Source organism: Myotis yumanensis, unplaced genomic scaffold (genome assembly GCF_028538775.1).
Source record: "Myotis yumanensis isolate MYYU_CA2020_CCGP unplaced genomic scaffold, mMyoYum1.0.hap1 SCAF_3, whole genome shotgun sequence".
Classification (NCBI taxonomy): domain Eukaryota; kingdom Metazoa; phylum Chordata; class Mammalia; order Chiroptera; family Vespertilionidae; genus Myotis; species Myotis yumanensis.
In genome coordinates this window covers 95083382-95104506 of record NW_027223754.1, presented here as the reverse complement: position 1 = coordinate 95104506, position 21125 = coordinate 95083382, and the positions used below count along the sequence as shown (strand labels likewise).

The 21125-nt window shown below is 38.7% G+C and overlaps 1 protein-coding gene across 6 annotated transcripts in view; it reads right to left on the bottom strand.

Annotated features, from left to right (window-relative positions):
- MIPEP (mitochondrial intermediate peptidase) overlaps positions 1 to 21125 on the bottom strand; it is a 262517-nt gene that overhangs the window by 207176 nt on the left and 34216 nt on the right. For all 6 annotated transcript variants that reach the window (XR_011470789.1, XM_070409161.1, XM_070409162.1 and 3 more), the window contains exons 6-7: positions 19658 to 19840; positions 18676 to 18832 (exon numbers count right to left, since the gene is read on the bottom strand). Coding sequence is in view for 5 of the 6 variants with exons in the window: in XM_070409161.1 (XP_070265262.1) it covers positions 18676 to 18832; positions 19658 to 19840 (340 nt within the window). In the remaining variant the exon portion in view is untranslated. The remainder of the gene's footprint in view (positions 1 to 18675; positions 18833 to 19657; positions 19841 to 21125) is intronic.

Below are 21125 nucleotides of genomic sequence, written 5' to 3'. Positions count from 1 at the left end.
GGGGTATTCCTCCTGACTCTCTTCAGCCCACCTCCACTCCAGGCTCAGCTCCAGCTGGCATGCCAAAGAAACCAAGCACATAAATTCTACAGAGGGGAAGCAACAACAAGACAGGGACAGGTTGCTGTTCCACCTGTCATAGAAACAAACACAGAGAGACAGCCAAAATGAAGAAACAAAGAAATATGTTAGAAATGGAAGAATAGGATAAAACCACAGAAAAATACTAAATAATGGAGACAAGCAATCTACCAGAAAAGAGTTCAAAACACTGGTTATAAGATGACCAATGAATGCAGGTGAAAAAAGGTGAACTCAGTGAAAACTTCAACAAAGAGATAGAAAACAAAACAAGAACCAACAGAACTAAAAAATACAATAACTGAAAAAAAAAATACATTAGAGGAAATCAACATCAGATCAGTTGAAGCAGAAGAATGAGTTAGTAAACTGATAGACAAGGTAATGAAAATCATCCAATTGCAGAGCAAAAAAAAAGGGGGGGGGGAGATCATTTAAGGTACCTCTGGGACAACATCAGCATACCAACATTTGCATCATAAGGAGGGGCCCCAGAAGCATACCCACATTTGCATCATAAGGAGGAGAAGAAAGAGAGAAGAGGGCAAGAAACCTATTTAAAGATGGCTGAACACTTCTCCAACCTGGTGAAGAAAATAGACATGGAATTTCAGAATATGCCAAGCAAGATAAACCCAAAGTGGCCCACACCAAGGCACATCATTATTAAAATGCAAAAAAGTTAAAAATAAAGAGAAAATCTTAATATCAGCAAGAGAAAGAAAGCCAGTTTTATACAAAGAATTCCCTCATAAGATTATCAGTTAATTTTTCAGCAGAAACTTTTCCAGAAGAGAATGGCACAATATATTCAAAGTGGTGAAAGGAGAAAATCTACATTTAAGAATATCTACCCAGCAAGTTACCATTCAGAATAAAAGAGAGGTGAAGAATTTCATAGACAAGCAAAAGCTAAAGAAGTTCATCACCACTAAATGAGCTTTACAAGAAATGTTAAAAAGAATTCTTTAAGTGGAAAAGAAAAGGCAAAAACAAACAAATAAAAAAGAATATATAGGGGAAAATGTCACTTGTAAAGGCAAACATTTAACAAATGTAGTGGATCAATCAATTATAGAGATAGTAAAAAGGGTAATAGACATAAGAATTAAGAGCATGTGAAACTGCAGTAACAAATTAAGGGACACACAACAACATAAAAAACGTAAGATACGATGTCAAAAACAAACATAGCAAGCAAAGTTAAAAAAATACAGTAGTTTTAGAATGCATTCAAACTTACAGGACCAACCATTTAAAATAGACTGCTATTTACAGAGTTTGTTATATATGGATCTTGTAACCATAAACCAAAAAGAAAACCCTCTAATACACATATTAAAAAAAATAAAGAAAAAGGAACCCAAGAAAAGCACTAAAGAAAGTCAGCGATGTATAAGAAAGGAAGAAAGGAACATAGGATGACAAAAATGATCAGAAAACAATAAATGCCAATAAGTTCCATATATACCTACCCATTCTATATAATAAAAGGCTAATATGCAAATTGACCCTAACAGTGGAACAACCAGAACGACCTCTCAACCAGTCACTATGAGACACACTGTCCACCTCTCAGTCCCTTTTCCCGGCCGGCAGGCTCCCATCGCCTGATGATGAGCGGGGAACTGGGAGAGGGTGGTGGGGGATGTGGGTGGCACCAGGCCACGGCCATTGCCCCATCGGTCGCCCTACACACAGAGGGCGACCTGCAGTGGGGGCGAGGTCGGCGAGCAGGTGGGAATGGCCAACTTCTTGGTACCTCCCTCTGGCCGGCAGGCTCGGATCGCCCGATGGTGAACGGGGAACGAGGGGTGGGTGGTGGCGGGGGGCGAGGCCAGCTGCCGGCAGCCAGGGAAGATGGCCCTGATCACAGGCCAGGCCTAGGGACTGTACTCCTGCACAAATTTTGTGCCCCGGGCCTCTAGTAATTACTATAAATGTACACTGACTAAATGTTCCAATCAAAAGATATAGGATGGCTGAATAGATTAAAAAACAAACAAACAAAAAAAACCCAGCACCCATGCATATGCTGCCTATAAGAGACTCACTTCAGACAAAAAGATACAGACTCAAAGTGAAGGGATGAAAAAGCATACTAGTACTTCATGCAAATGGAAACAAAAAGAAAGCTAGGATACCAATACTTAGTCAAAATAGAATTTAAAACGAAGGCTGTAGAATTGAGCCAACCCACGCCAGAGGGGTTTGGCGAAACCCTAGGAGGCTCAATGAGCACAGGAGGGCAGAGAGGCTGCATGAGTGCTCCTGGGTCAGGTGGTAAGCCAGGGTTGCCGCTGGGGGGGCATTTCCAAGGCATGGAGGAGGAGTAGGAGATGCTGCTCTTCTTCTCCCTCTCCCCAGGGTCCTCCAGCTCCATCAGCCTAAGCCCACAGCCACTTTGGGGAGAAGAGGTGGTGGCTCTCAACACTCGCTGCAGCTGCCAGCTGTCCCCACAGCATGCTCCAGTAGCAGGACCTGGTCTCCACATGGACCGATAAAGATGATGAAAGAACAGATTCTATGAGATTAAGAGACTTAAAATGCCAGAAGAGGGCTCCCCAGGCTGGTGCAGCTCTGGCTCAGAAACCATGCTATCTTGAAGGGGGGAGCAGCAGCAGCTAGGCACCCAGCCTCGCCACCATCCAGACTAGTTTTGGACACAGCACGGACCACCGAGCAAGGCAAAAGCCAGCGGGCCTGAGCTCCTGAAGCTGAAAGCTGGGGACCAGTTCTGTGGGGTAAGGAAGTATAGCTCAGAACAGAGACAATCAAGGCATAAGACTCAAGGCAAACCCAGCCTCAGGGCCAAGGAGTCCCTGACCACTGGACTACTAGGGTTTTCAACCTCTCCAACCTCAATCAGGATGCCCAGGGTCAAAATGGGATAGTGACTTACATTCATCTGCACTAGAACAGCTCCCAGGAGGTCCAGGATAGACACACCAAGGAACCAGATTCACATCAGAGCAAAATCCAGCAAGCCCACAAATAGCGGAGCCAAAGGTCTTTGAGAGTGTGTGTGTGTGTGTGTGTGTGTGTGTGTGTTTTGTTTTTGTTTTTCTGTTCCACTCCTCCCCTTTCTTTCTTTCTTTTTTCTTGCATATCTCTAATTTCTCTCTTTCCTTTTATTCTATTCTACTTTAGACTATTCTTATTATTAATTTTTCGTATTTTTTGTTATTCTTTTTTCTCATTTCTTTTCTGTCTTACTTTTCCTATCTATATCTTAATATATCCATTATTACAATGTTTTAATTTATTATTATTTAATTTATTTCCTGTTTCCTCTTTCTTCCTATAATAGTTCATTTAGCTTCCTCCTTGCTTCCCTATAGCCATTTTTTCATCTTCTTTTTCTTTTTTCTTTACAACCCCTCTTATTCTTTGGTTGTGTGTCTTTTAGTATTTCTTTTATTTTTTCTCAGCTTTGCTTTTTTCTCCTTTTTCCTTGTTGGTCTTTTCTGTTGTTGTTGCATAGAGTAGCTTGATTTTCGTAGTGTTTTTAGTTTGGCCCTGTTGTGTCTTATTCTGTTCTGTAAGCACCTGTGTAACAGCTAGCATGACTACGTGGGGGTTGAACCTCACTTGCAGCAAGTTGGAGGGGAGATCCCTCCCACAAATGGGACATCAACAATCAAGTCCCAATTATAACAGGAGAAAAAAATAAAGCACACAGGGCACTGAGAGCATCCAGCTCAGGTGAACTAAGAGACTACACCACTGGACCCCTCAAGACACATTCTACATTAGGCCATCCCACAAAGACTGGTAGGCATAACAGTTTGACCTAACACATAGAAGCAAATACAGAGAGACAGCTAAAATGGGGAAACAAAGAAACAACCCTCAAATGACAGAAAAGAAGGACTCTCCAGAAAAAGAACTAAATAAAAAGAACTAAATATAACTTGTCATCCTATGTTCCTTTCTTCCTTCCTTATACATCGATGACTTTCTTTAGTGTTTTTCTTGGGTTCCTTTTTCTTTATGTTTTTTAATATGTGTATTAGAGGGTTTTCTTTTTGGTTTATGGTTACAAGATTATAGAACATAAATATATGTCCAAATAACCTATAGGACATAGAGTTCAAAGCAATGGTTATAAAGATGCTTATGGAACTTAATGCAAATTACAACACTATGCAAAGGGAAATAGAGGCCATGAAGAACAACCAGACAGAAATGAAGAATGATATATCTGACATTAGGTACTCGATGAAAGGTATTAAAAGAAGACTGCATGAAGCAGAGATTGAATCAGTGATTTGGAACAGTGGTCGCCAACCTTTCGAACCTCATGGACCACCAGTGGTCCTCGGACCACCAATTGGCGACTGCTGTTCCAAAGGTTTCCTTAAACCAGCGGTCGCCAACCTTTTGGACCTAACAGACAACCAGTGGCCCACAGACCACTAATTGGTGAGTGCTGATTTGGAAGACAAGGTAGAAATAAATACCCAATTAGAGCAGCAAATAGAAAAAAAAGAATTAACAAGCAGGAAGATAGCTTAAGGGAACTCTGGGCCAAGATGGAATGTAACAACATCCACATTATAGGATAACAGAAGGGGAAGAGGGAGAGCAAGGAACAGAAAACCTGTTTAAAGAAACAATGACAGAAAACTTACCCAACCTGCTGAAGGAAAATGTCATACAAGTTCAGGAGGCACAGAAAGGCTCAATCAAGAGGAACCCAAAGAGACCCACGTGTAGACACATCATAATTAAAATGGCAAAAGTTAAAGACAAGGAAAGAATCATAAAGGCAGCAAGAAAGAGACAGAAAATTACCTACATAGGAGTTCCCATTAGGATGTCAGCTGACTTCTCAATAAAAACACTTCAGGCCAGAAGGGAGTGGCATGAAGTACTCAAAGTAATGAAAAGCAAGGGCCTAAATCCAAGACGAGTGTATCTAGCAAGACTATCATTTAAAACTGAAGGAAAAATAAAAAGTTTTCCAGAGAAAGAAAGTTTAAAAAGTACATTACCACCAAACCAGGAATGAAGGAAATGTTAAAGGGACTGCTTTAAGAAGAAGAAAAGGAGAGAGGATCATAGGCATAAAGAAAATAAAAATAACAATACATAACTAACAATAATAAGTGTAATATAAATGGATTAAATGCTCCAATCAAAAGACATAGGGTGACTGAATGGATAAGAAAACATGACCCATGTATATGCTGTCTACAAGAGACCCACCTAAGAACAAAAGATACACTCAGACTGAGAGTGAAGGGATGGAAAAATATATTCCATGCAAATGGAAAGAAAAAAAAGCTGGGGTAGCAATACTCATATCAGACAAAATAGAGTTCAAAAGAAAGGCCACAGCAAGAGACAAAGAAGGCCACTTCATAATACTAAAGGTAAACATATGTGCACCCAATATAAGAGTACCCAAGTACATAAAAAAACTCTTGATGGACTTTAAGGGAGAGATTGACAGCAATACAGACATGGTAGGGGGCTTAAACACCCCACTGACATCACTGGATAGATCTTCCAGATAAAAAATTAACAAGGAAACAGAGGCCTTATATGACACACTAGATCAGATGGATCTAACCGATATTTACAAAACATTTCACTCCAAAGCAACAGAATATACATTCTTCTCAAATGCACATGGAAAATTTTCAAAGACAGACCACATGTTAGGACACAAAACAAGCCTATACAAATTCAAGATGATTGATATAATACCAAGCTTCTTCTCGGATAACATGAGTAGAAAATCAACTACAATAAAAAAAAAAAACACCACCAAAAACCCTCAAATATATGGAGGCTAAATAGCATGTTATTAAACAAGGGATGGGTTAAGCAAGAAATTAAAAACTTCCTGGAAACAAATGAAAATGAACAAATAACCACCCAAAACCAAAGGGACATGGTGAAAGCAGTCCTGAGAGTGAAGTTCACAGTATTACAGGACTACCACTAGAAACAAGAAAAATCACTAATAAACTATCTAACCTTACAACAAAATGAATTAGAAAGAGAACAGCAAGAAAAACCTGGGGGAAGGAAATAATAAGATCAGAGTGGAAATAAATGACACAGAGACTAAAAAAAAACAAAAATGAACAAACAAAAAACAGTACAAAAGCTCAATAAATCCAAGAGCTGGTTCTTTGAAAGGATAAATAAGTTTGATGAACCCTTAGCCAGACTCATCAAGAAATAAAGAGGACCAAAATAAATAAAATCAGAAATGAAAGAGGAGCTATAACAATGGGCACCACAGAAATAAAGAGGATTGTAAGCAAATACTACAAACAACTATATGCCAAAAAAACTGAACAACCTAGGCAAAATGGACAAATGCCTAGAAACATACAATATTCTAATAACATTAGAATATTAGAAACATACCATGAGGAAGAATCAGAAAATCTGAGGAGGCCAACAACAGCTGATGAATTGAAGCAGTAATGAGAAAACATCCAGCCAACAAAAGTCCTGGACCAGAAGGATTTACAGGAGAATTTTACAAAGCATTGAAGAAGAACTAACAGCTATCCTCCTAAAACTATTCCAAGCTCTTTTTACAAAGCCAGCATTATCCTAATTCTAAAACCAGGTAAAGACACTACAAAAAAAGAAAATTACAGGCCAATATCCCTGATGAACACAGATGCTAAAATCTTCAAGAAATGATCAGCAAATCGGATACAACAATATACTAAAAAGATCATATAACATGACCACATGGGATTTATTCCAGGGATGCAAGGCTGGTACAATATTTGCAAATCAATAAATGTGATACATAAACAAATTGAAAGATAAAACCACATGATCATATCAATATATGCAAAAAAGCATTCCACAAAATCCAGAACCCTTTTTTGATTAAAACTCTCAGTAAAGTGGGAACAGAGAGATGGATCATACTTCAACAAAGTAAAGGCCATATATGACAAACCTACAGCAACATCATATTCAATGAGCAAAAACTAAAATCATTTACCTTAAGAATAGGAATAACAATGTCCGCTTATACCACTCTTATTCAACATAGTACTGAAAGTTCTAGCCACATCAATCAGAGAAGAAGAGATAAAAGGCATCCAAATTGGCAAGGAGGAAGTAAAACTCTCATTATTTGCAGATGACATGATATTGTACATACAAAACCGTAAAGACTCCAGCAGAATATTACTAGACTTAAAAAATGAAATTGGCAAGATAGCAGGATACAAAATCAACATCCAGAAATCAATGGCATTTTTTTACACTAATAATGAACTCTCAGAAAGAAAAACTTAAAAAGCAATCCCATTTACCACTGCAACAACAACAACAAAAGATATCTAGAAATAAACTTACCAAGGAGGTAAAAAACCTGTACTTGGAAAACTGCAGAACACTGAAAAAAGAAATACAGGAAAATACAAACAAATAGAAGTATAGAGGAAGCATATACCATTTTCATGGATTGAAAGAATCAACATCATTAAAATGTCTATACTACCAAAAGCAATCTATAGATTGCACAGAATTCCTTTTAAAATACTAAGGCATACTTCACAGGACTAGAACAAATGCTCCAAACATTTATATGGAACCATACAAGACCCCGAATAGCTGCAGCAATCTTGAGAAAGAAGAACAAAGTAGAAGGGATCACAATACCGGATATCAAACTATACTACAACGCCCTTATAACCAAAACAACCTGATACTGGCACAAGAACAGGAATATAGACCAATGGATCAGAACAGAGACCTCAGAAATCTACCTAAGCCATTACGCTCAATTAATATTTGACAAAGGAGGCAAGAACATACAATGGAGCAAAAATAGTCTTTTCAAAAAATGGTCCTGGGAAAACTGGACAGACTTATGCAAAGATGAAACTAGACCACCAATTTACACCATACACAAGAATAAACTCAAGATGAATAAAATGCTTAAATGTAAGGTTTCATCCATAAATACCTTAGAGGAGAACATAGGCAGTAAAATCTCAGACATCTCAAATAGCAATCTGTTTGCGGATACATCTCCTAGGGCAAAGGAAACTAAGAAGGAAGTAAACAAATGGGATTACATCAAAATAAAAAGCTTCCGCACAGCAAAAGACACAACAATCAAAATTGAAAGGGAACCCACTGTATGGGAAAACATATTTGCCAATGATATATCTGATAAGGGGTTAATACCCAAAATATATAAAGTATACATACAACTCAACAAAAGGAAGATAAACAATCCAATTTAAAAATGGGCAGGAGACCTGAATAGACATTTCTCCAAAGTGGACATACAAATGGCCAAGAGACATGTGAAAAAAAGCTCAAAGTTACTAATCATGAGAGAAATACAAATTCAAACCTCAAGGAGATATCACCTCACACCTGTCACAATGGCTATTATCAACAAATCAAAAAACAGCAAGTGCTGGCAAGGATGTGGAGAAAAGGGAATACTAGCTCACTGCTGGTGGGAATGCAGATTGGTGCAGCCTCTATGGAAAACAGTATGGAGTTTCCTCAAAAAATTAAATATCCCTTTACGCTGTAAGCGTCTATAGACATGCCACGGACGTCTATAGCCGCAAACCTCGCATATCATCTCTGGTCACCCAATTTTAAAATCAGACTTGTTAGTGACATCTCTGGGTTTGTAAAGAAAATTATGGTAACTTAAATTCGTAAATATTCCAGCACATATGGAAGAAATAGGGGTGGTTTCCGTTTTGGCATGGCAGTTAACTGGATATGGATCTGCCCTTTGACCCAGCGAGCCCACTTTCAGGAATATATCCTAAAATCCCCAAAACACCAATCAGAAAGAATATATGCACACACACATATACCCCTCCCATGTTCATAGCAGTGTTATTACAATAGCTAAGATTTGGAATCAGCTTAAGGGAGCTTTGGGACTACATGAAATGTAAAAATATTCACATAATAAGTGCATCAGTGAGGAAGAAAGGGAGCAAAGGATAGAGAATGTGTTTGAAGAAATAATGGCAGAAAACTTTCCTAACCTGGTAAAGGAAAAAGTTACACAAGTTCAGGAGGCATAGAGAGTCCAAAGCAAGAGGAGCCTAAACAAGCCCATGACCAGACACATCATAATTAAAAAGCCAAAAAGTAAGGCCAAAGAAAATCTTAAAGGCAGCAAAAGAAAAGCAAACTGTTACCTACGAAGGAGAGCACATCAGGCTGTCATTTGATTTCTCATCAGAAACTCTACAGGCTAGAAGGGAATGGCATGAAGTACTCAAGGCAATGGAAAGCAAGGATCTGAAACCAGGATTACCATATCCAGCAAGACTATCATTCGAAATAGATGGTGAAATAAAGGGCTAAGGGAGTTCATCACCAACAAGCCAGCATTACAAGAAATGCATAAGGAACTGCTGTAATGAGAAGAAATAGAGGGAGAAACTTAGGCATACAGAATTAAAATGGCAATAAAAAGTACCTATGAATAATAACCTTAAATGTAAATGAATTAAATCAGCGGTTCTCAACCTGTGGGTCGCAACCACTTTGGGGGTCAAATGACCCTTTCACAGGGGTCGCCTAAGACCATCGGAAAACACATATATAATTACATATTGTTTTTGTGATTACTCTCTATGCTTTCATTATGTTCAATTTGTAACAATGAAAATACATCCTGCATATCAGATATTTACATTACGATTCATAACAGTAGCAAAATTACAGTTATGAAGTAGCAACGGAAATAATTTTATGGTTGGGGGTCACCACAACATGAGGAACTGTATTAAAGGGTTGCACACGGCATTAGGAAGGTTGAGAACCACTGGATTAAATGCTCCAATCAAAAGACATAGGGTAGCTGAATGGATTCAAAAACATGATCCAACTATATACTGTCTACAAGAGACCCATTTCAGAACAAAAGACTCACACAGGATGAGAGTGAAGGGATGGAAAAAAGTTTTTCATGCTTATGGAAATGAAAAAAAAGCTGGAGTAGCAATACTCATATCATAACCTGTCTGAGGCTAAAACCAACAGTAGTTAGCATATTAATGCAAAAAGACCCATTGGAAGGCCAATGGACTTTGATATTCAGCAGGGCTGAAAATCAGCATAATATTGCCCTGCTGTGGGCTCAATGGCTAAAGGCAATTCCCTAACCTGATAATCCTTTTACTATTTACCAAACTTTACCTTTGATATGCCTATATGCATTACTAAAGAGCAAATGTGTATTCAAGTGAATAAAAGCAGACTGGACTCAAGTTCAGTGTGCTCTTCATGAGACACCCCTGGCCCCCAATGCCTTCTAAATTCATATTTCTTGTATAGTATTTTCATTTGTGAGTGGCCCCTTCTTCGGATCCTGAACCCTAACCATGCAGGTTGCAGCAATAACCCTGGTAAACATATATACACCCAATATACGAGCACCTCACTATATATATTTTAAAAAACCACTTATAGAGAACTTTTAGGGAGAGAACAACAATACAGTCATGGTAGGCGAGTTTAACACCTGTTGACTTCATTAGATAGATCTTCCAGACAAAAATTTAACCCGGAAACAGAGACTCTAAAGCAGGGGTCCTCAAACTTTTTAAACAGGGGGCCAGTTCACTGTCCCTCAGACCGTTGGAGGGCCGGACTATAGTTTAAAAAAAAACTATTAACAAATTCCTGGGCACACAGCGGCAGCAAAAACACCCGGCGGGCCGGATAAATGTTTTCAGCGGGCCGCATGTGGCCCACGGGCCATAGTTTGAGGACCCCTGCTCTAAAGGATACACTGAATCAGATGAATTTAATTCACATTTATAGAACATTTCATCCCAAAGCTGCAGAATATACATTATTCTCAAGTGCAAATGAATCATTCACAAAGATAGACCATATGTTTGGACACAAAACAAGTCTCTACAAGTTCAAGAAGATTGAAATCATATCAACCATCTCAGATCACAGTGGAATGAAATTAGAAATCAACTACAGTAAAAACACCCCAAAACATTCAAACAAACTCATGGAGGTTAAATAGCATATTATTAAACAATGAATTGGCTACCAACAAGATCAAGAAAGAAATAAAAATCGTCCTGGAAAAAAGTGAAAATGAACACACAACAATCCAAAACCTATGGGACACAGTGAAAGCAGTCTTCAGAGGAAAGTTCATAGCACTACAACCTTCTTTCAAAAAAGAAGAAATATTAATAATAAACTATTTAACCTTAAAACTCAAAGAACTAGAAAGAGGACAACAAGAAAAGCCCAGAGGAAGTAGAAGGAAGGAAATAATAAAAATTAGATCAGAAATAAATGACACAGACACTAAAAAAAAAAAATACAAAAAAAATAAATGAAACCAAGAGCTGGTTCTTTGAAAGGATAAACAAGATTGATGAACCATTAGCCACACTCATCAAGAAATAAAGACCCAAAGAATTAAAATCAGAAATGAAACTGGAGAAGTAACCACTGACACCACAGAAATACAAAGGATTGTAAGAAAATATTATGAACAACTATATGCCAACAAACTGGACAATGCGGCTGAGATGGAAAAATTCCTACAAAAATACAATTGCCCAAAACTGAATCAGGAAGAATCAGAAAACCTTAACAGATCGATAACAACTGATGAAATTAAAGCAGTAATCAAAAAACTTCGAGCAGCCCTAACCGGTTTGGCTCAGTGGATAGAGCGTCGGCCTGCGGACTGAAGGGTCCCAGGTTCGATTCCGGTCAAGGGCATGTACCTGGGTTGTGGGCACATCCCCAGTAGGAGGTGTGCAGGAGGCAGCTGATCAATGTTTCTAACTCTCTATCCCTCTCTCTTCCTCTCTGTAAAAAATCAATAAAATATATTTTTTAAAAAAACACAAAAAAACTTCCAGCAAACAAAAGCCTGGATCCAGATGGCTTCACAGAGCAGTTTTACCAAACATTCAAAGAAGAACTAACACCTATACTACTCAAACTATTTTTAAAACTTCAAGAGGAAGGAACACTTCCAAGCTCTTTTTATGAGGCCAGCATTATCCTAATTCCAAAACCAGATAAAGACACTACAAAGAAAGAGAACTACAGGCCAATATCCCTAATGAACACAGATGTTAAAATCCTCAACAAAGTATTAGGAAATTGGATCCAGCAATATATTAAAAAGATCACACACCATAACCAAGTGGGATTTTTCCAGGGATGCAAGGATAGTACAATATTTGCAAATCAAGAAACGTGATACATCACATGAACAACTTGAAAGACAAAAATCACAGGATCATATCAATAGATGCAGAAAAACCATTCGACAAAATCCAACACCGATTTTTGATAAAAACTCTCAGCAAAGTGGGAACAGAAGGAGCATATCTCAACATAATACAGGCCATATATAACAAACCTACAGAGAACATCATACTCAATGGGCAAATACTAAAAACATTTCACCTAGGAACAGGAACAAGACAGGGTTGTCTACTTTCACCACTCTTATTCAACATAGTACTAGAAGTCCTAGCCATGCAGACAAGAAGAAGAAATAAAAGGCATCCAAATTGGAAAGAAGGAAGTAAGACTCTCATTATTCGCAGATGACATGATATTGTACATAGAAAACCCTAATGATTCCATCAAAAAACTACAAGACTTAATAAATGAATTCGGCAATGTAGCAGGATACAAAATCAATACCCAAAAATCGATGGCTTTTTTTGTACACCAATAATGAATTCCCAGAAAGAGAAACAAAAAATCTCATTTACCACTGCAACAAAAAAATTAAGATATTTAGGAATAAACTTAACCAAGGAGGTAAAAGACTTATACTCAGAAATCTACAGGATGTTGGAAAAAGAGATAGAGGAAGATATACACAAGTGGAAGAATATAACATGTTCATGGATTCGTAGAATCAACATTATTAAAATGTCCATAGTACCCAAGGCAATCTACAGATTCAATGCAATCCCTATTAAAATACCAACAGCATATTTCACAGATCTAGAAAAAATACTCCAAAAATTTGTATGGAACCAAAAAAGACCCCCAATAGCTGTAGCAATCTTGAAAAAGAAGAACAAGGTTGGAGTAATCACAATACCAGACATCAAGTTATACTACAAAGTCACCGTAATCAAACAGCCTGGTACTGGCACAAGAACAGACATATAGACCAATGAAACAGAACAGAGAACCCAGAAATCGACCCAAGCCATTATGCTCAATTAAAGTTTGACCAAGGAAGCAAAAGCATACAATGGAGTCACGATAGTCTCTTCAATAAATGGTGTTGGGAAAATTAGACAGATACATGCAAAAAAATTAAACTAGACCACCAACTTACACCATACACAAGAATAAACTCAAAATGGATAAAAGACCTAAATATAAGTCAGTAAGCCATAAAAATTGTAGAAGAAACCATAGGCAGCAAAATATCAGACATCTCTCATGGCAATATGTTTACAGATATATCTCCTAGGGCAAAGGAAATAAGGAGAAAATAAACGAATGGGATTACATAAAAATAAAAAGCTTCTGCAAAGCAAAGAAACCATCAACAAAACAAAAGAGGAGCCCACTGTATGTGAGAACATATTTGGCAATGATGCATCTGATAAAGGGCTAATGTCTAAAATATATAAAGAATTCAAACAACTTAACAAAAGGAAGACAAACAATCCAATTAAAAAGTGGGCAAAGGACATAAACAGACACTTTTCCAAATTGGACATACAGAAGGCCAAGAGACATGAAAAAATGCTCAAAGTCACTGATCATCAGAGAGATGCAAATTAAAAGAACAATGAGGAATCACCTCACACCAGTTAAAATGGCTACCATCAACAATTTAACAAATGACAAGTGCTGGCTGGCAAGGATGTGGAGAAAAGGGAACCCTAGTACATTGCTGGTGAGAATGCAGACTGGTGCAGTCATTATGGAAAACAGTATGGACTTCCCTCAAAAAATTAAATATGGAACTGCCATTTGACCCAGTGATCCCACTTCTAGGAATATATCCTATGAAGCCTGAAACACCAATCAGAAATAATGTATGCACCCCTATGTTCATAGCAGCACAATTTACAATAGCTAAGATCTGGAACAGCCCAAGTGCCCATCAGTAGACGAGTGGATAAAAAAGCTGTGGTACACTGATACCATAGAATACTATGCAGCAGTAAAAAAGAACAATCTCTTTCACTTTGAGACAGCAAGGAGAGACCTAGAGAGTATTATACTAAGTGAAATAAACCAGTAGAGAAAGGCAAGTATCACATGATCTCATGCATATTTGGCATGTAATGAACAAAATAAACTGATGAACGGAGTGGATCCAGAGACATGGAAACATGGAACAGAGTGCAGCATCTTGGAAGGAATGCATGGGAGGGTGGGTGAGTGGGAGGTGATCAGCCAAAGAACTTGTGTATACATATGCATAGCCCATGAATACAGATAATAGGGTGGTGAAAGCCTGGGGTAGGCTGGTGGGGGTCAATGGGAGAAAAAAAGGGACATATGTAATACTTTCAACAATAAAATTTTTAAAAAAGATTTAAAAAATTGCAGACTAATATCACCAATGAACATAGATGCAAAAATTATTAACAAAACATTAGGAAACTGATTTTCAACAATACATTAAAAAGATTATACACCACGATCAAGTGGGATTTGTTGCAGAATTCAAGGATGGTTCAGTACCTGAAAATCAATGTGATACACCACATAAATTTAAGAATAAAAATTATAGATCATCTCAAGAGACGTAGAAAAGTATTCAACAAAATTTAACATCCATGTATGATTAAAAACTCTCAAGAAACTTAGTATAGAAAAAAAACATACCTCAACATAATAACAGCCATATTCACAGACAAACTTATAGCTAACACCATACTCAATGGTAAAAAGCTAAAAGCTTTTTCTCTAGGACCAGGAACAAGACAGGGATTCCCACTCTCACCACTCTTATTCAACATACTATTGGAAGTCCTAGACACAGCAATCAGAGAAGAAAAAGAAATAAAAGACATCCAAATTGAAAAGAAAAAAGTAAAATTGTTACTTTTTGCAGAGGATACTATACTATACATAGAAAACTCTAAAGTTATACCTCCAAAAAACTATTAGGACTAGTGAATAAATTCAGTGAAGTTGCAGAATAGAAAATTAGTTTTCTAAAGACAAATAATAAACTACACAAAAAAAATATTTTAAAATCCAATTTACAATCGCAAAAATACCTAGGAATAAATTTATCCAAAAAAAATTAAAGACCCCTCCTCTAAAAATTAAGAGACATCTATGAAAGAAATTGAAGGATAAAGCATACTTGTGGATTAGAGATATTAATATTGTTAAAATGTCTATACTACCTAAAGCAATCTACAGATTCAATGCAATCCCTATCAGAATACCTATGGCACTTTTCACAGAACTAGAACAAATAATCCTAAAATGTATATGGAACCACAAAAGACCTTGAATAGCCAAAGAAATCTTGAGAAAAAACGTTAGAGGTATTACACTCCCTGATTTCAAACTATACCACAAAGCTACAGTAATCGAAACAGTATGGTACTGGCACAAAAACAGACATGTAAATCAATGGAACAGAACAGAGCCCCAAAGTAAAAACACACTTATATATGGTCAGTTAATCAACAACAAAGGAAGTAAGGATATATAATAGGGTAAGACAGTCTCTTTAGTAACTGTGTTGGGAAAATTGGACAAATACATGTAAAAAAAACCAAAACCCAAAAGTAGACCATTTTCTTACACCATATACAAATATAAACTGAAAATGGATTAAAGAATTAAATGTAAGACCAAAACCATAAACGTACTAGAAGAAAACATAGGCAGAAAACTCTTTGACATTGGCCTTAGCCATAACTTATTGGATATATCTACTCAGGCAAAGGCAAAAAAAGCAAAAATAAACAAATGGGACTATATCAAACTAAAAAGGTTTTGCAAAGTAAAGGAAATCATTAACAAGATGAAAAAGCAACTTACTGAATGAGAGAAGGTATTTGCAAACAATATATCCAATAAAGGATTGATCCTATCTAATAAAAGAGTAATATGTAAATTAACCATCACTCTATGACGAAGATGGTGTAGCCCATAGTGGCCAGGGTGGGACGCAGGCAGCGTCACCCTAGCAACGCAAGCCCAGTGTCCGCACCCCGGCCGTGCGGAGGGAGGGGAGGGGAGAGGAGGGACCCCAGCTGCGTGAAGGGAGGGGAGAGGAGGGGCCTCAGGCTGGAGCCCACGCCGGCTGCGTGAAGGCAGGGGAGGGGAGGGGCACCAGTCTCACAGAGGGATGGGAGGGGCCTCAGGTGGGGGCTGGGGCGAGGGACTCTTGCGTCGTTGCAGGACGGCTGAGGGACCACCCACCCACCGCCACCATGCACGAATTTTGTGCACTGGGCCTCTAGTATCTGAAATATATAAAGAACTCATAAGCCTCAACATCATAAAAACAAAAAATCCAATAAAAAAAATGGGCTGAAGACATATAGATAACAAACATAAATGAAAAGATGCTCAACATTACTAATCATTAGGGAAATTAAAGTTAAAACCACAATGAGATATCACCTCACACTAGTCAGAATGGTTATTATAAAAAAGACAACCAATAACAAGTGTTGTTGAGGATGTGAAGAAAAGGGAACCCTCATTCACTGTGGTGGGAATGTAAACGGGTACAACCACTATGGAAAATAGTATGGGTATTCCTCAAAAAACTAAAAATATAACTACCATATAACCCAGCAATTCCAATTCTGAGCATATATCTGAAAAAAACAAAAGCCATAACTCAAGATATATGCACCCCTATGTTCACACCAGCATCTAATCTAATAAAAGAGAAACATGCAAATTGACCACACCTTAGCCATGCCCCAAGCCACGCCCACCAGCCAATCAGAGCGACTATATGCAAATTAACCCAACAAAGATGGCGGCCGGCAGCCACGGAGCTGGACCAAGCAGGAGGTTTGGTTGCCCCGGCCATGGAGGAAGCCAAGCTTCCTGCCTGCCCTGGCCCGCTCTGGCCTCCGCTCAAGGCAACAAAGTTTCAATTATAGAAGATAAATAAACCCCAGATACCTGCTTCCAGCCAGCCTCCACTGGGAGCTTGGGTGGCTGGGGGCTTTGGCCAGCCTGCAAACAGCCATCAGCCCCTCACTCAGGCTGGCCAGGCACCCCAGTGGGGGCCCCCACCTTGAAGGGGCTGTGGCGAACCTGCAAACAGCCATCAGCCCCTTACCCAGGCTGGCCAGGCACCCCAGCGGGGACCCCCACCCTGAAGGAGCTGTGGCCAACCTGCAAACAGCCATCAGCCCCTCACCCAGGCTGGCCAGGCACCCCAGCAGGACCCCCCTCCCTGAAGGGGCTGTGGCCAGTCTGAAAAGAGCCCTCAGCCTCTCACCGAGGCTGGCCAGGCACCCCAGAGGGACCCCCACCCTGATCCGGGACACCCTTCAGGGCAAACCAGCTGGCCCTCACCCATGCACCAGGCCTCTATCCTATATAATAAAAGGATAATATGCAAATTGACCCTAACAGCAGAATGACTGGGAATGACTGGTCACTATGACACACACTGACCACCAGGGGGCAGACGCTCAATGCAGGAGCTGCCCCCTGGTGGTCAGTGCACTCCTACAGAGGGAGCTCTGCTCAGCTACAAGCCAGGCTGACGGCTGCCAGTACAGCGATGGTGGTGGGAGCCTCTCCCACCTCCTCTGCAGCGCTAAGGATGTCCGACTGCAGCTTAGGCCTGCTTCCTGCTGGCAAGTGGACATCCCCCGAGGGCTCCCAGGCTGCCAGAGGGATGTCTGACTGCCAGCTTAGGCCCAATCCCACAGGGAGCGGGCCTAAGCCAGGAGGTGGACATCCCCTGAGGGGTCCCAGACTGAGTGAGGGCACAGACCGGGCTGAGGGACCTCCCCGAGTGCACAAATTTTTGTGCACCGGGCCTCTAGTTGTTTATAATAGGCAAGACATGGAAGCAACCTAGATATCCATCGATAGATGAATGGACAGAAAAAAGTTGTGTACATATAATAGAATATAACTAAGCTATAAAAATAAGAATGAAATCTTGCCATTTTAGACAACATGGATGAACCTAGAGATTATTATAATAACTGACATAAGTCAGACAGAGAAAGACAAATACTGTGTAATTTCACTTATATGTGGAACCTAAAAAAAAAAGAACAACAAAACAAAACAGAAATACACTCATAGATACAGAGGACTGATGGCTGCCAGAGGAGGGTGGGCAGGAAAGGGAAAGAAAATTAAGAAACACAAACTTCCAGTTGTAAAATAAGCCACGGGAACATAATATACAGCATAAGGAATAGAGTACACAATATCATAACTATGTATGGTGACAGATGGTTACTAGACTTATTATGGTGATCACTGAATCACTATGTTGTACACCTGAAACTAATATAATATGGTATGTCAACTATATGTCAAAATAATTCAAAGAAAAACCTTTAAGGTCAGAAGTTTAGTTCCAAAAAAATTCTATTTTGTCCTTAAAAGTTGGATAAACAGGCTTACCTGGATTTTTAGCTATTGTTCCTTGGAGAGCTCTGTGTGAATATGTAGAATACCCTACTAACTTTGCCAGAAGATCTCTGTTCCTGAGCAATTCTTCTAAACATCTCATTTGACCAGCATTGGGATAAAGGAAAATTTTATAAGCAGCTTCTCGCACCTATATTTAAACAGCAAATGATAAAAACTATAAATACCATGATACAAATATATAGCCTATGCAATAATAATATAGGCTAACTCTCACCACTTTATTCTTCAAGTGATCCTAGCTATAAAAATAAAATAATGGTTTGCACAAGGTAAATAAAGCTTTATGACTCATAAACTAGTATGCAATACAACATATTTGACTACAGCTCTCTGTTGGGGTATGGTAAGACAAAATTGTATGTAACCCATGTGCCATAAAGCACCTTTAACCAGGTGAAGTGATGACTAATAGGCATTAAAAATCTGTAGTTCAGCCCTAGTTAGGTGGCCAGTCAGTTGGAACATTGTCCTGTATACCAAAACGTGGGTTCGACTCTTGGTCAGGGCACATATCTAGGTTGTGGGTTTGATCCCTTATCGGAGCATGTATGGGAGGCAACCGATTGATGTTTCTCTATCACATGGATGTTCTCTCTCCTTCTCTCTCTCTCTCTCTCTCTCTCTCTCCCTCCCTCCCTCTTTTCCTTCCCTCCTTCCCTTCCTCTCTCTCTAATATCAGTAAAAACATGTCCTTGGGTGAGGATTAAAAAAAGAAAAGAAAATCATTATTATTTATCATACTTTAAAATTGAGTTCTTCATAAGACATGAATAATTAACCCATTTTCATCATTAAAACCATTTATGGAATTAATAATCCCAAAGTTAAAAATGTTAGCAACACTGAAGTATTTGTAATGGTAGTATTACATTATCACTGAATCTGGGCTTGGTTTAAGATAGTAGCAGCACACAGATGGGATCTGAACTATAAGAAAATGGAATACACATACCAAGTCATCTGGTGATTCTGCATGTAGACCATCAATAATTACATGATCTCCAGCAAGTATAAAGTTCTGGCGAATGTGTTCTGGTAAGAGATGCTTCTCAATCTTGTTGGGGAAGTTGGCTCCCATAAGAAATGTACTACTCAAATCCAAGATTTTAACATTCAGGTCCACTGCTCTTTTACGCTATATGGGGGGGGGTGGGGGGGGGGGGGGATGTGGGGGAGTAAAAGTTATTTAAAGGCATTTAAGCAATATTGTACAACTAATTTAATAACCATATACCAGGTGTACCAGTTAATAATGCAGATTTTGTAATCAAAGAAAACCCATAATTTCAAGAGAATCATCAAAAGTGCTTAATTCAAAGTCAAGTCCATCACTAGCTACACATCCCCCACATCTTTCAGGTAATTTGTGGATACCATCCCTATAGAACTTTTCTTGTTTTGAGGGAAATCATTCAGAGACCCAATTTTCCACTTCTTCATACCTTTTGAAGTGCTGCTCAAAAAGTGCGTGTGCCATCGATCTGAACAAGTGGTAATCTAAAAAGAAGGAACAAGGTCTGGTGAATACAGTGGGTGGGTTAATACTTCCCAGGCAAGATCTTTTAATGTGTCTTTAACTGGTTTTGAAGTGTGTGATGATGTGTTATCAGGAAGCAAATTTACTTTGCCGTGTCTTCTGGCCCATTCTGGTCGTTTCACGAGCGTGGTTCAAATTGATTATTTGTTGTCAGCAGTGATCAGTATTAACAATTTCACCTGGTTTTAGAAGCTCATAATACACCACACCTTCCTGATCCCACCAAATGCAGAGCATTGTCTTCTTTCCAAAGCGATTTGGCCTTGCAGTTGATGTTGATGGTTGACCTGGATCAACCCATGATTTTGTGCATTTGGGATTCTCAAAATAAATCCACTTTTCATCACCAGTCACAATTCGATGCAAAAAAGACTTTCTTTCTTGCCACTGAAGCAACATTTTACTGATGACTTTTCGGTTTTCAATTTGTCTTTTGTTCAGCTGACATGGCACCCATTTTCCTTCCTTTAAAATCTTTCCCATTGCTTGTAAACGATCAGAAATTGTTTGATGAGCAACGTTTAAACTTTCTGCAAGTTGTTTTTGAGTTTGACACACATCTTCATCCAATAATGCTTGTAATTGTTGGTCTTCAAACTTTTTCAGTTGACCTGGACGTTTTTTGTCTTTCACATCGAAATCATCACTTTTAAAGCATTTAAACCAGAGTTCACAAGTATCTTGAGATGGAACATGTTCACCATAAACTTCCCATAAGCTTCGGCAGCACTTCTCTTCAAAATAATGAATTAAAACTTCCCGCAAATGCTCTTTTTTTGGCACGAAATTCGACATTTTTAAGCATAAAAATATCTAAGATGTTAACACCTTCAGAAAATTTGACATAGGAAGTTTTGAAGCTTGTTGTCAATACAACAAAATA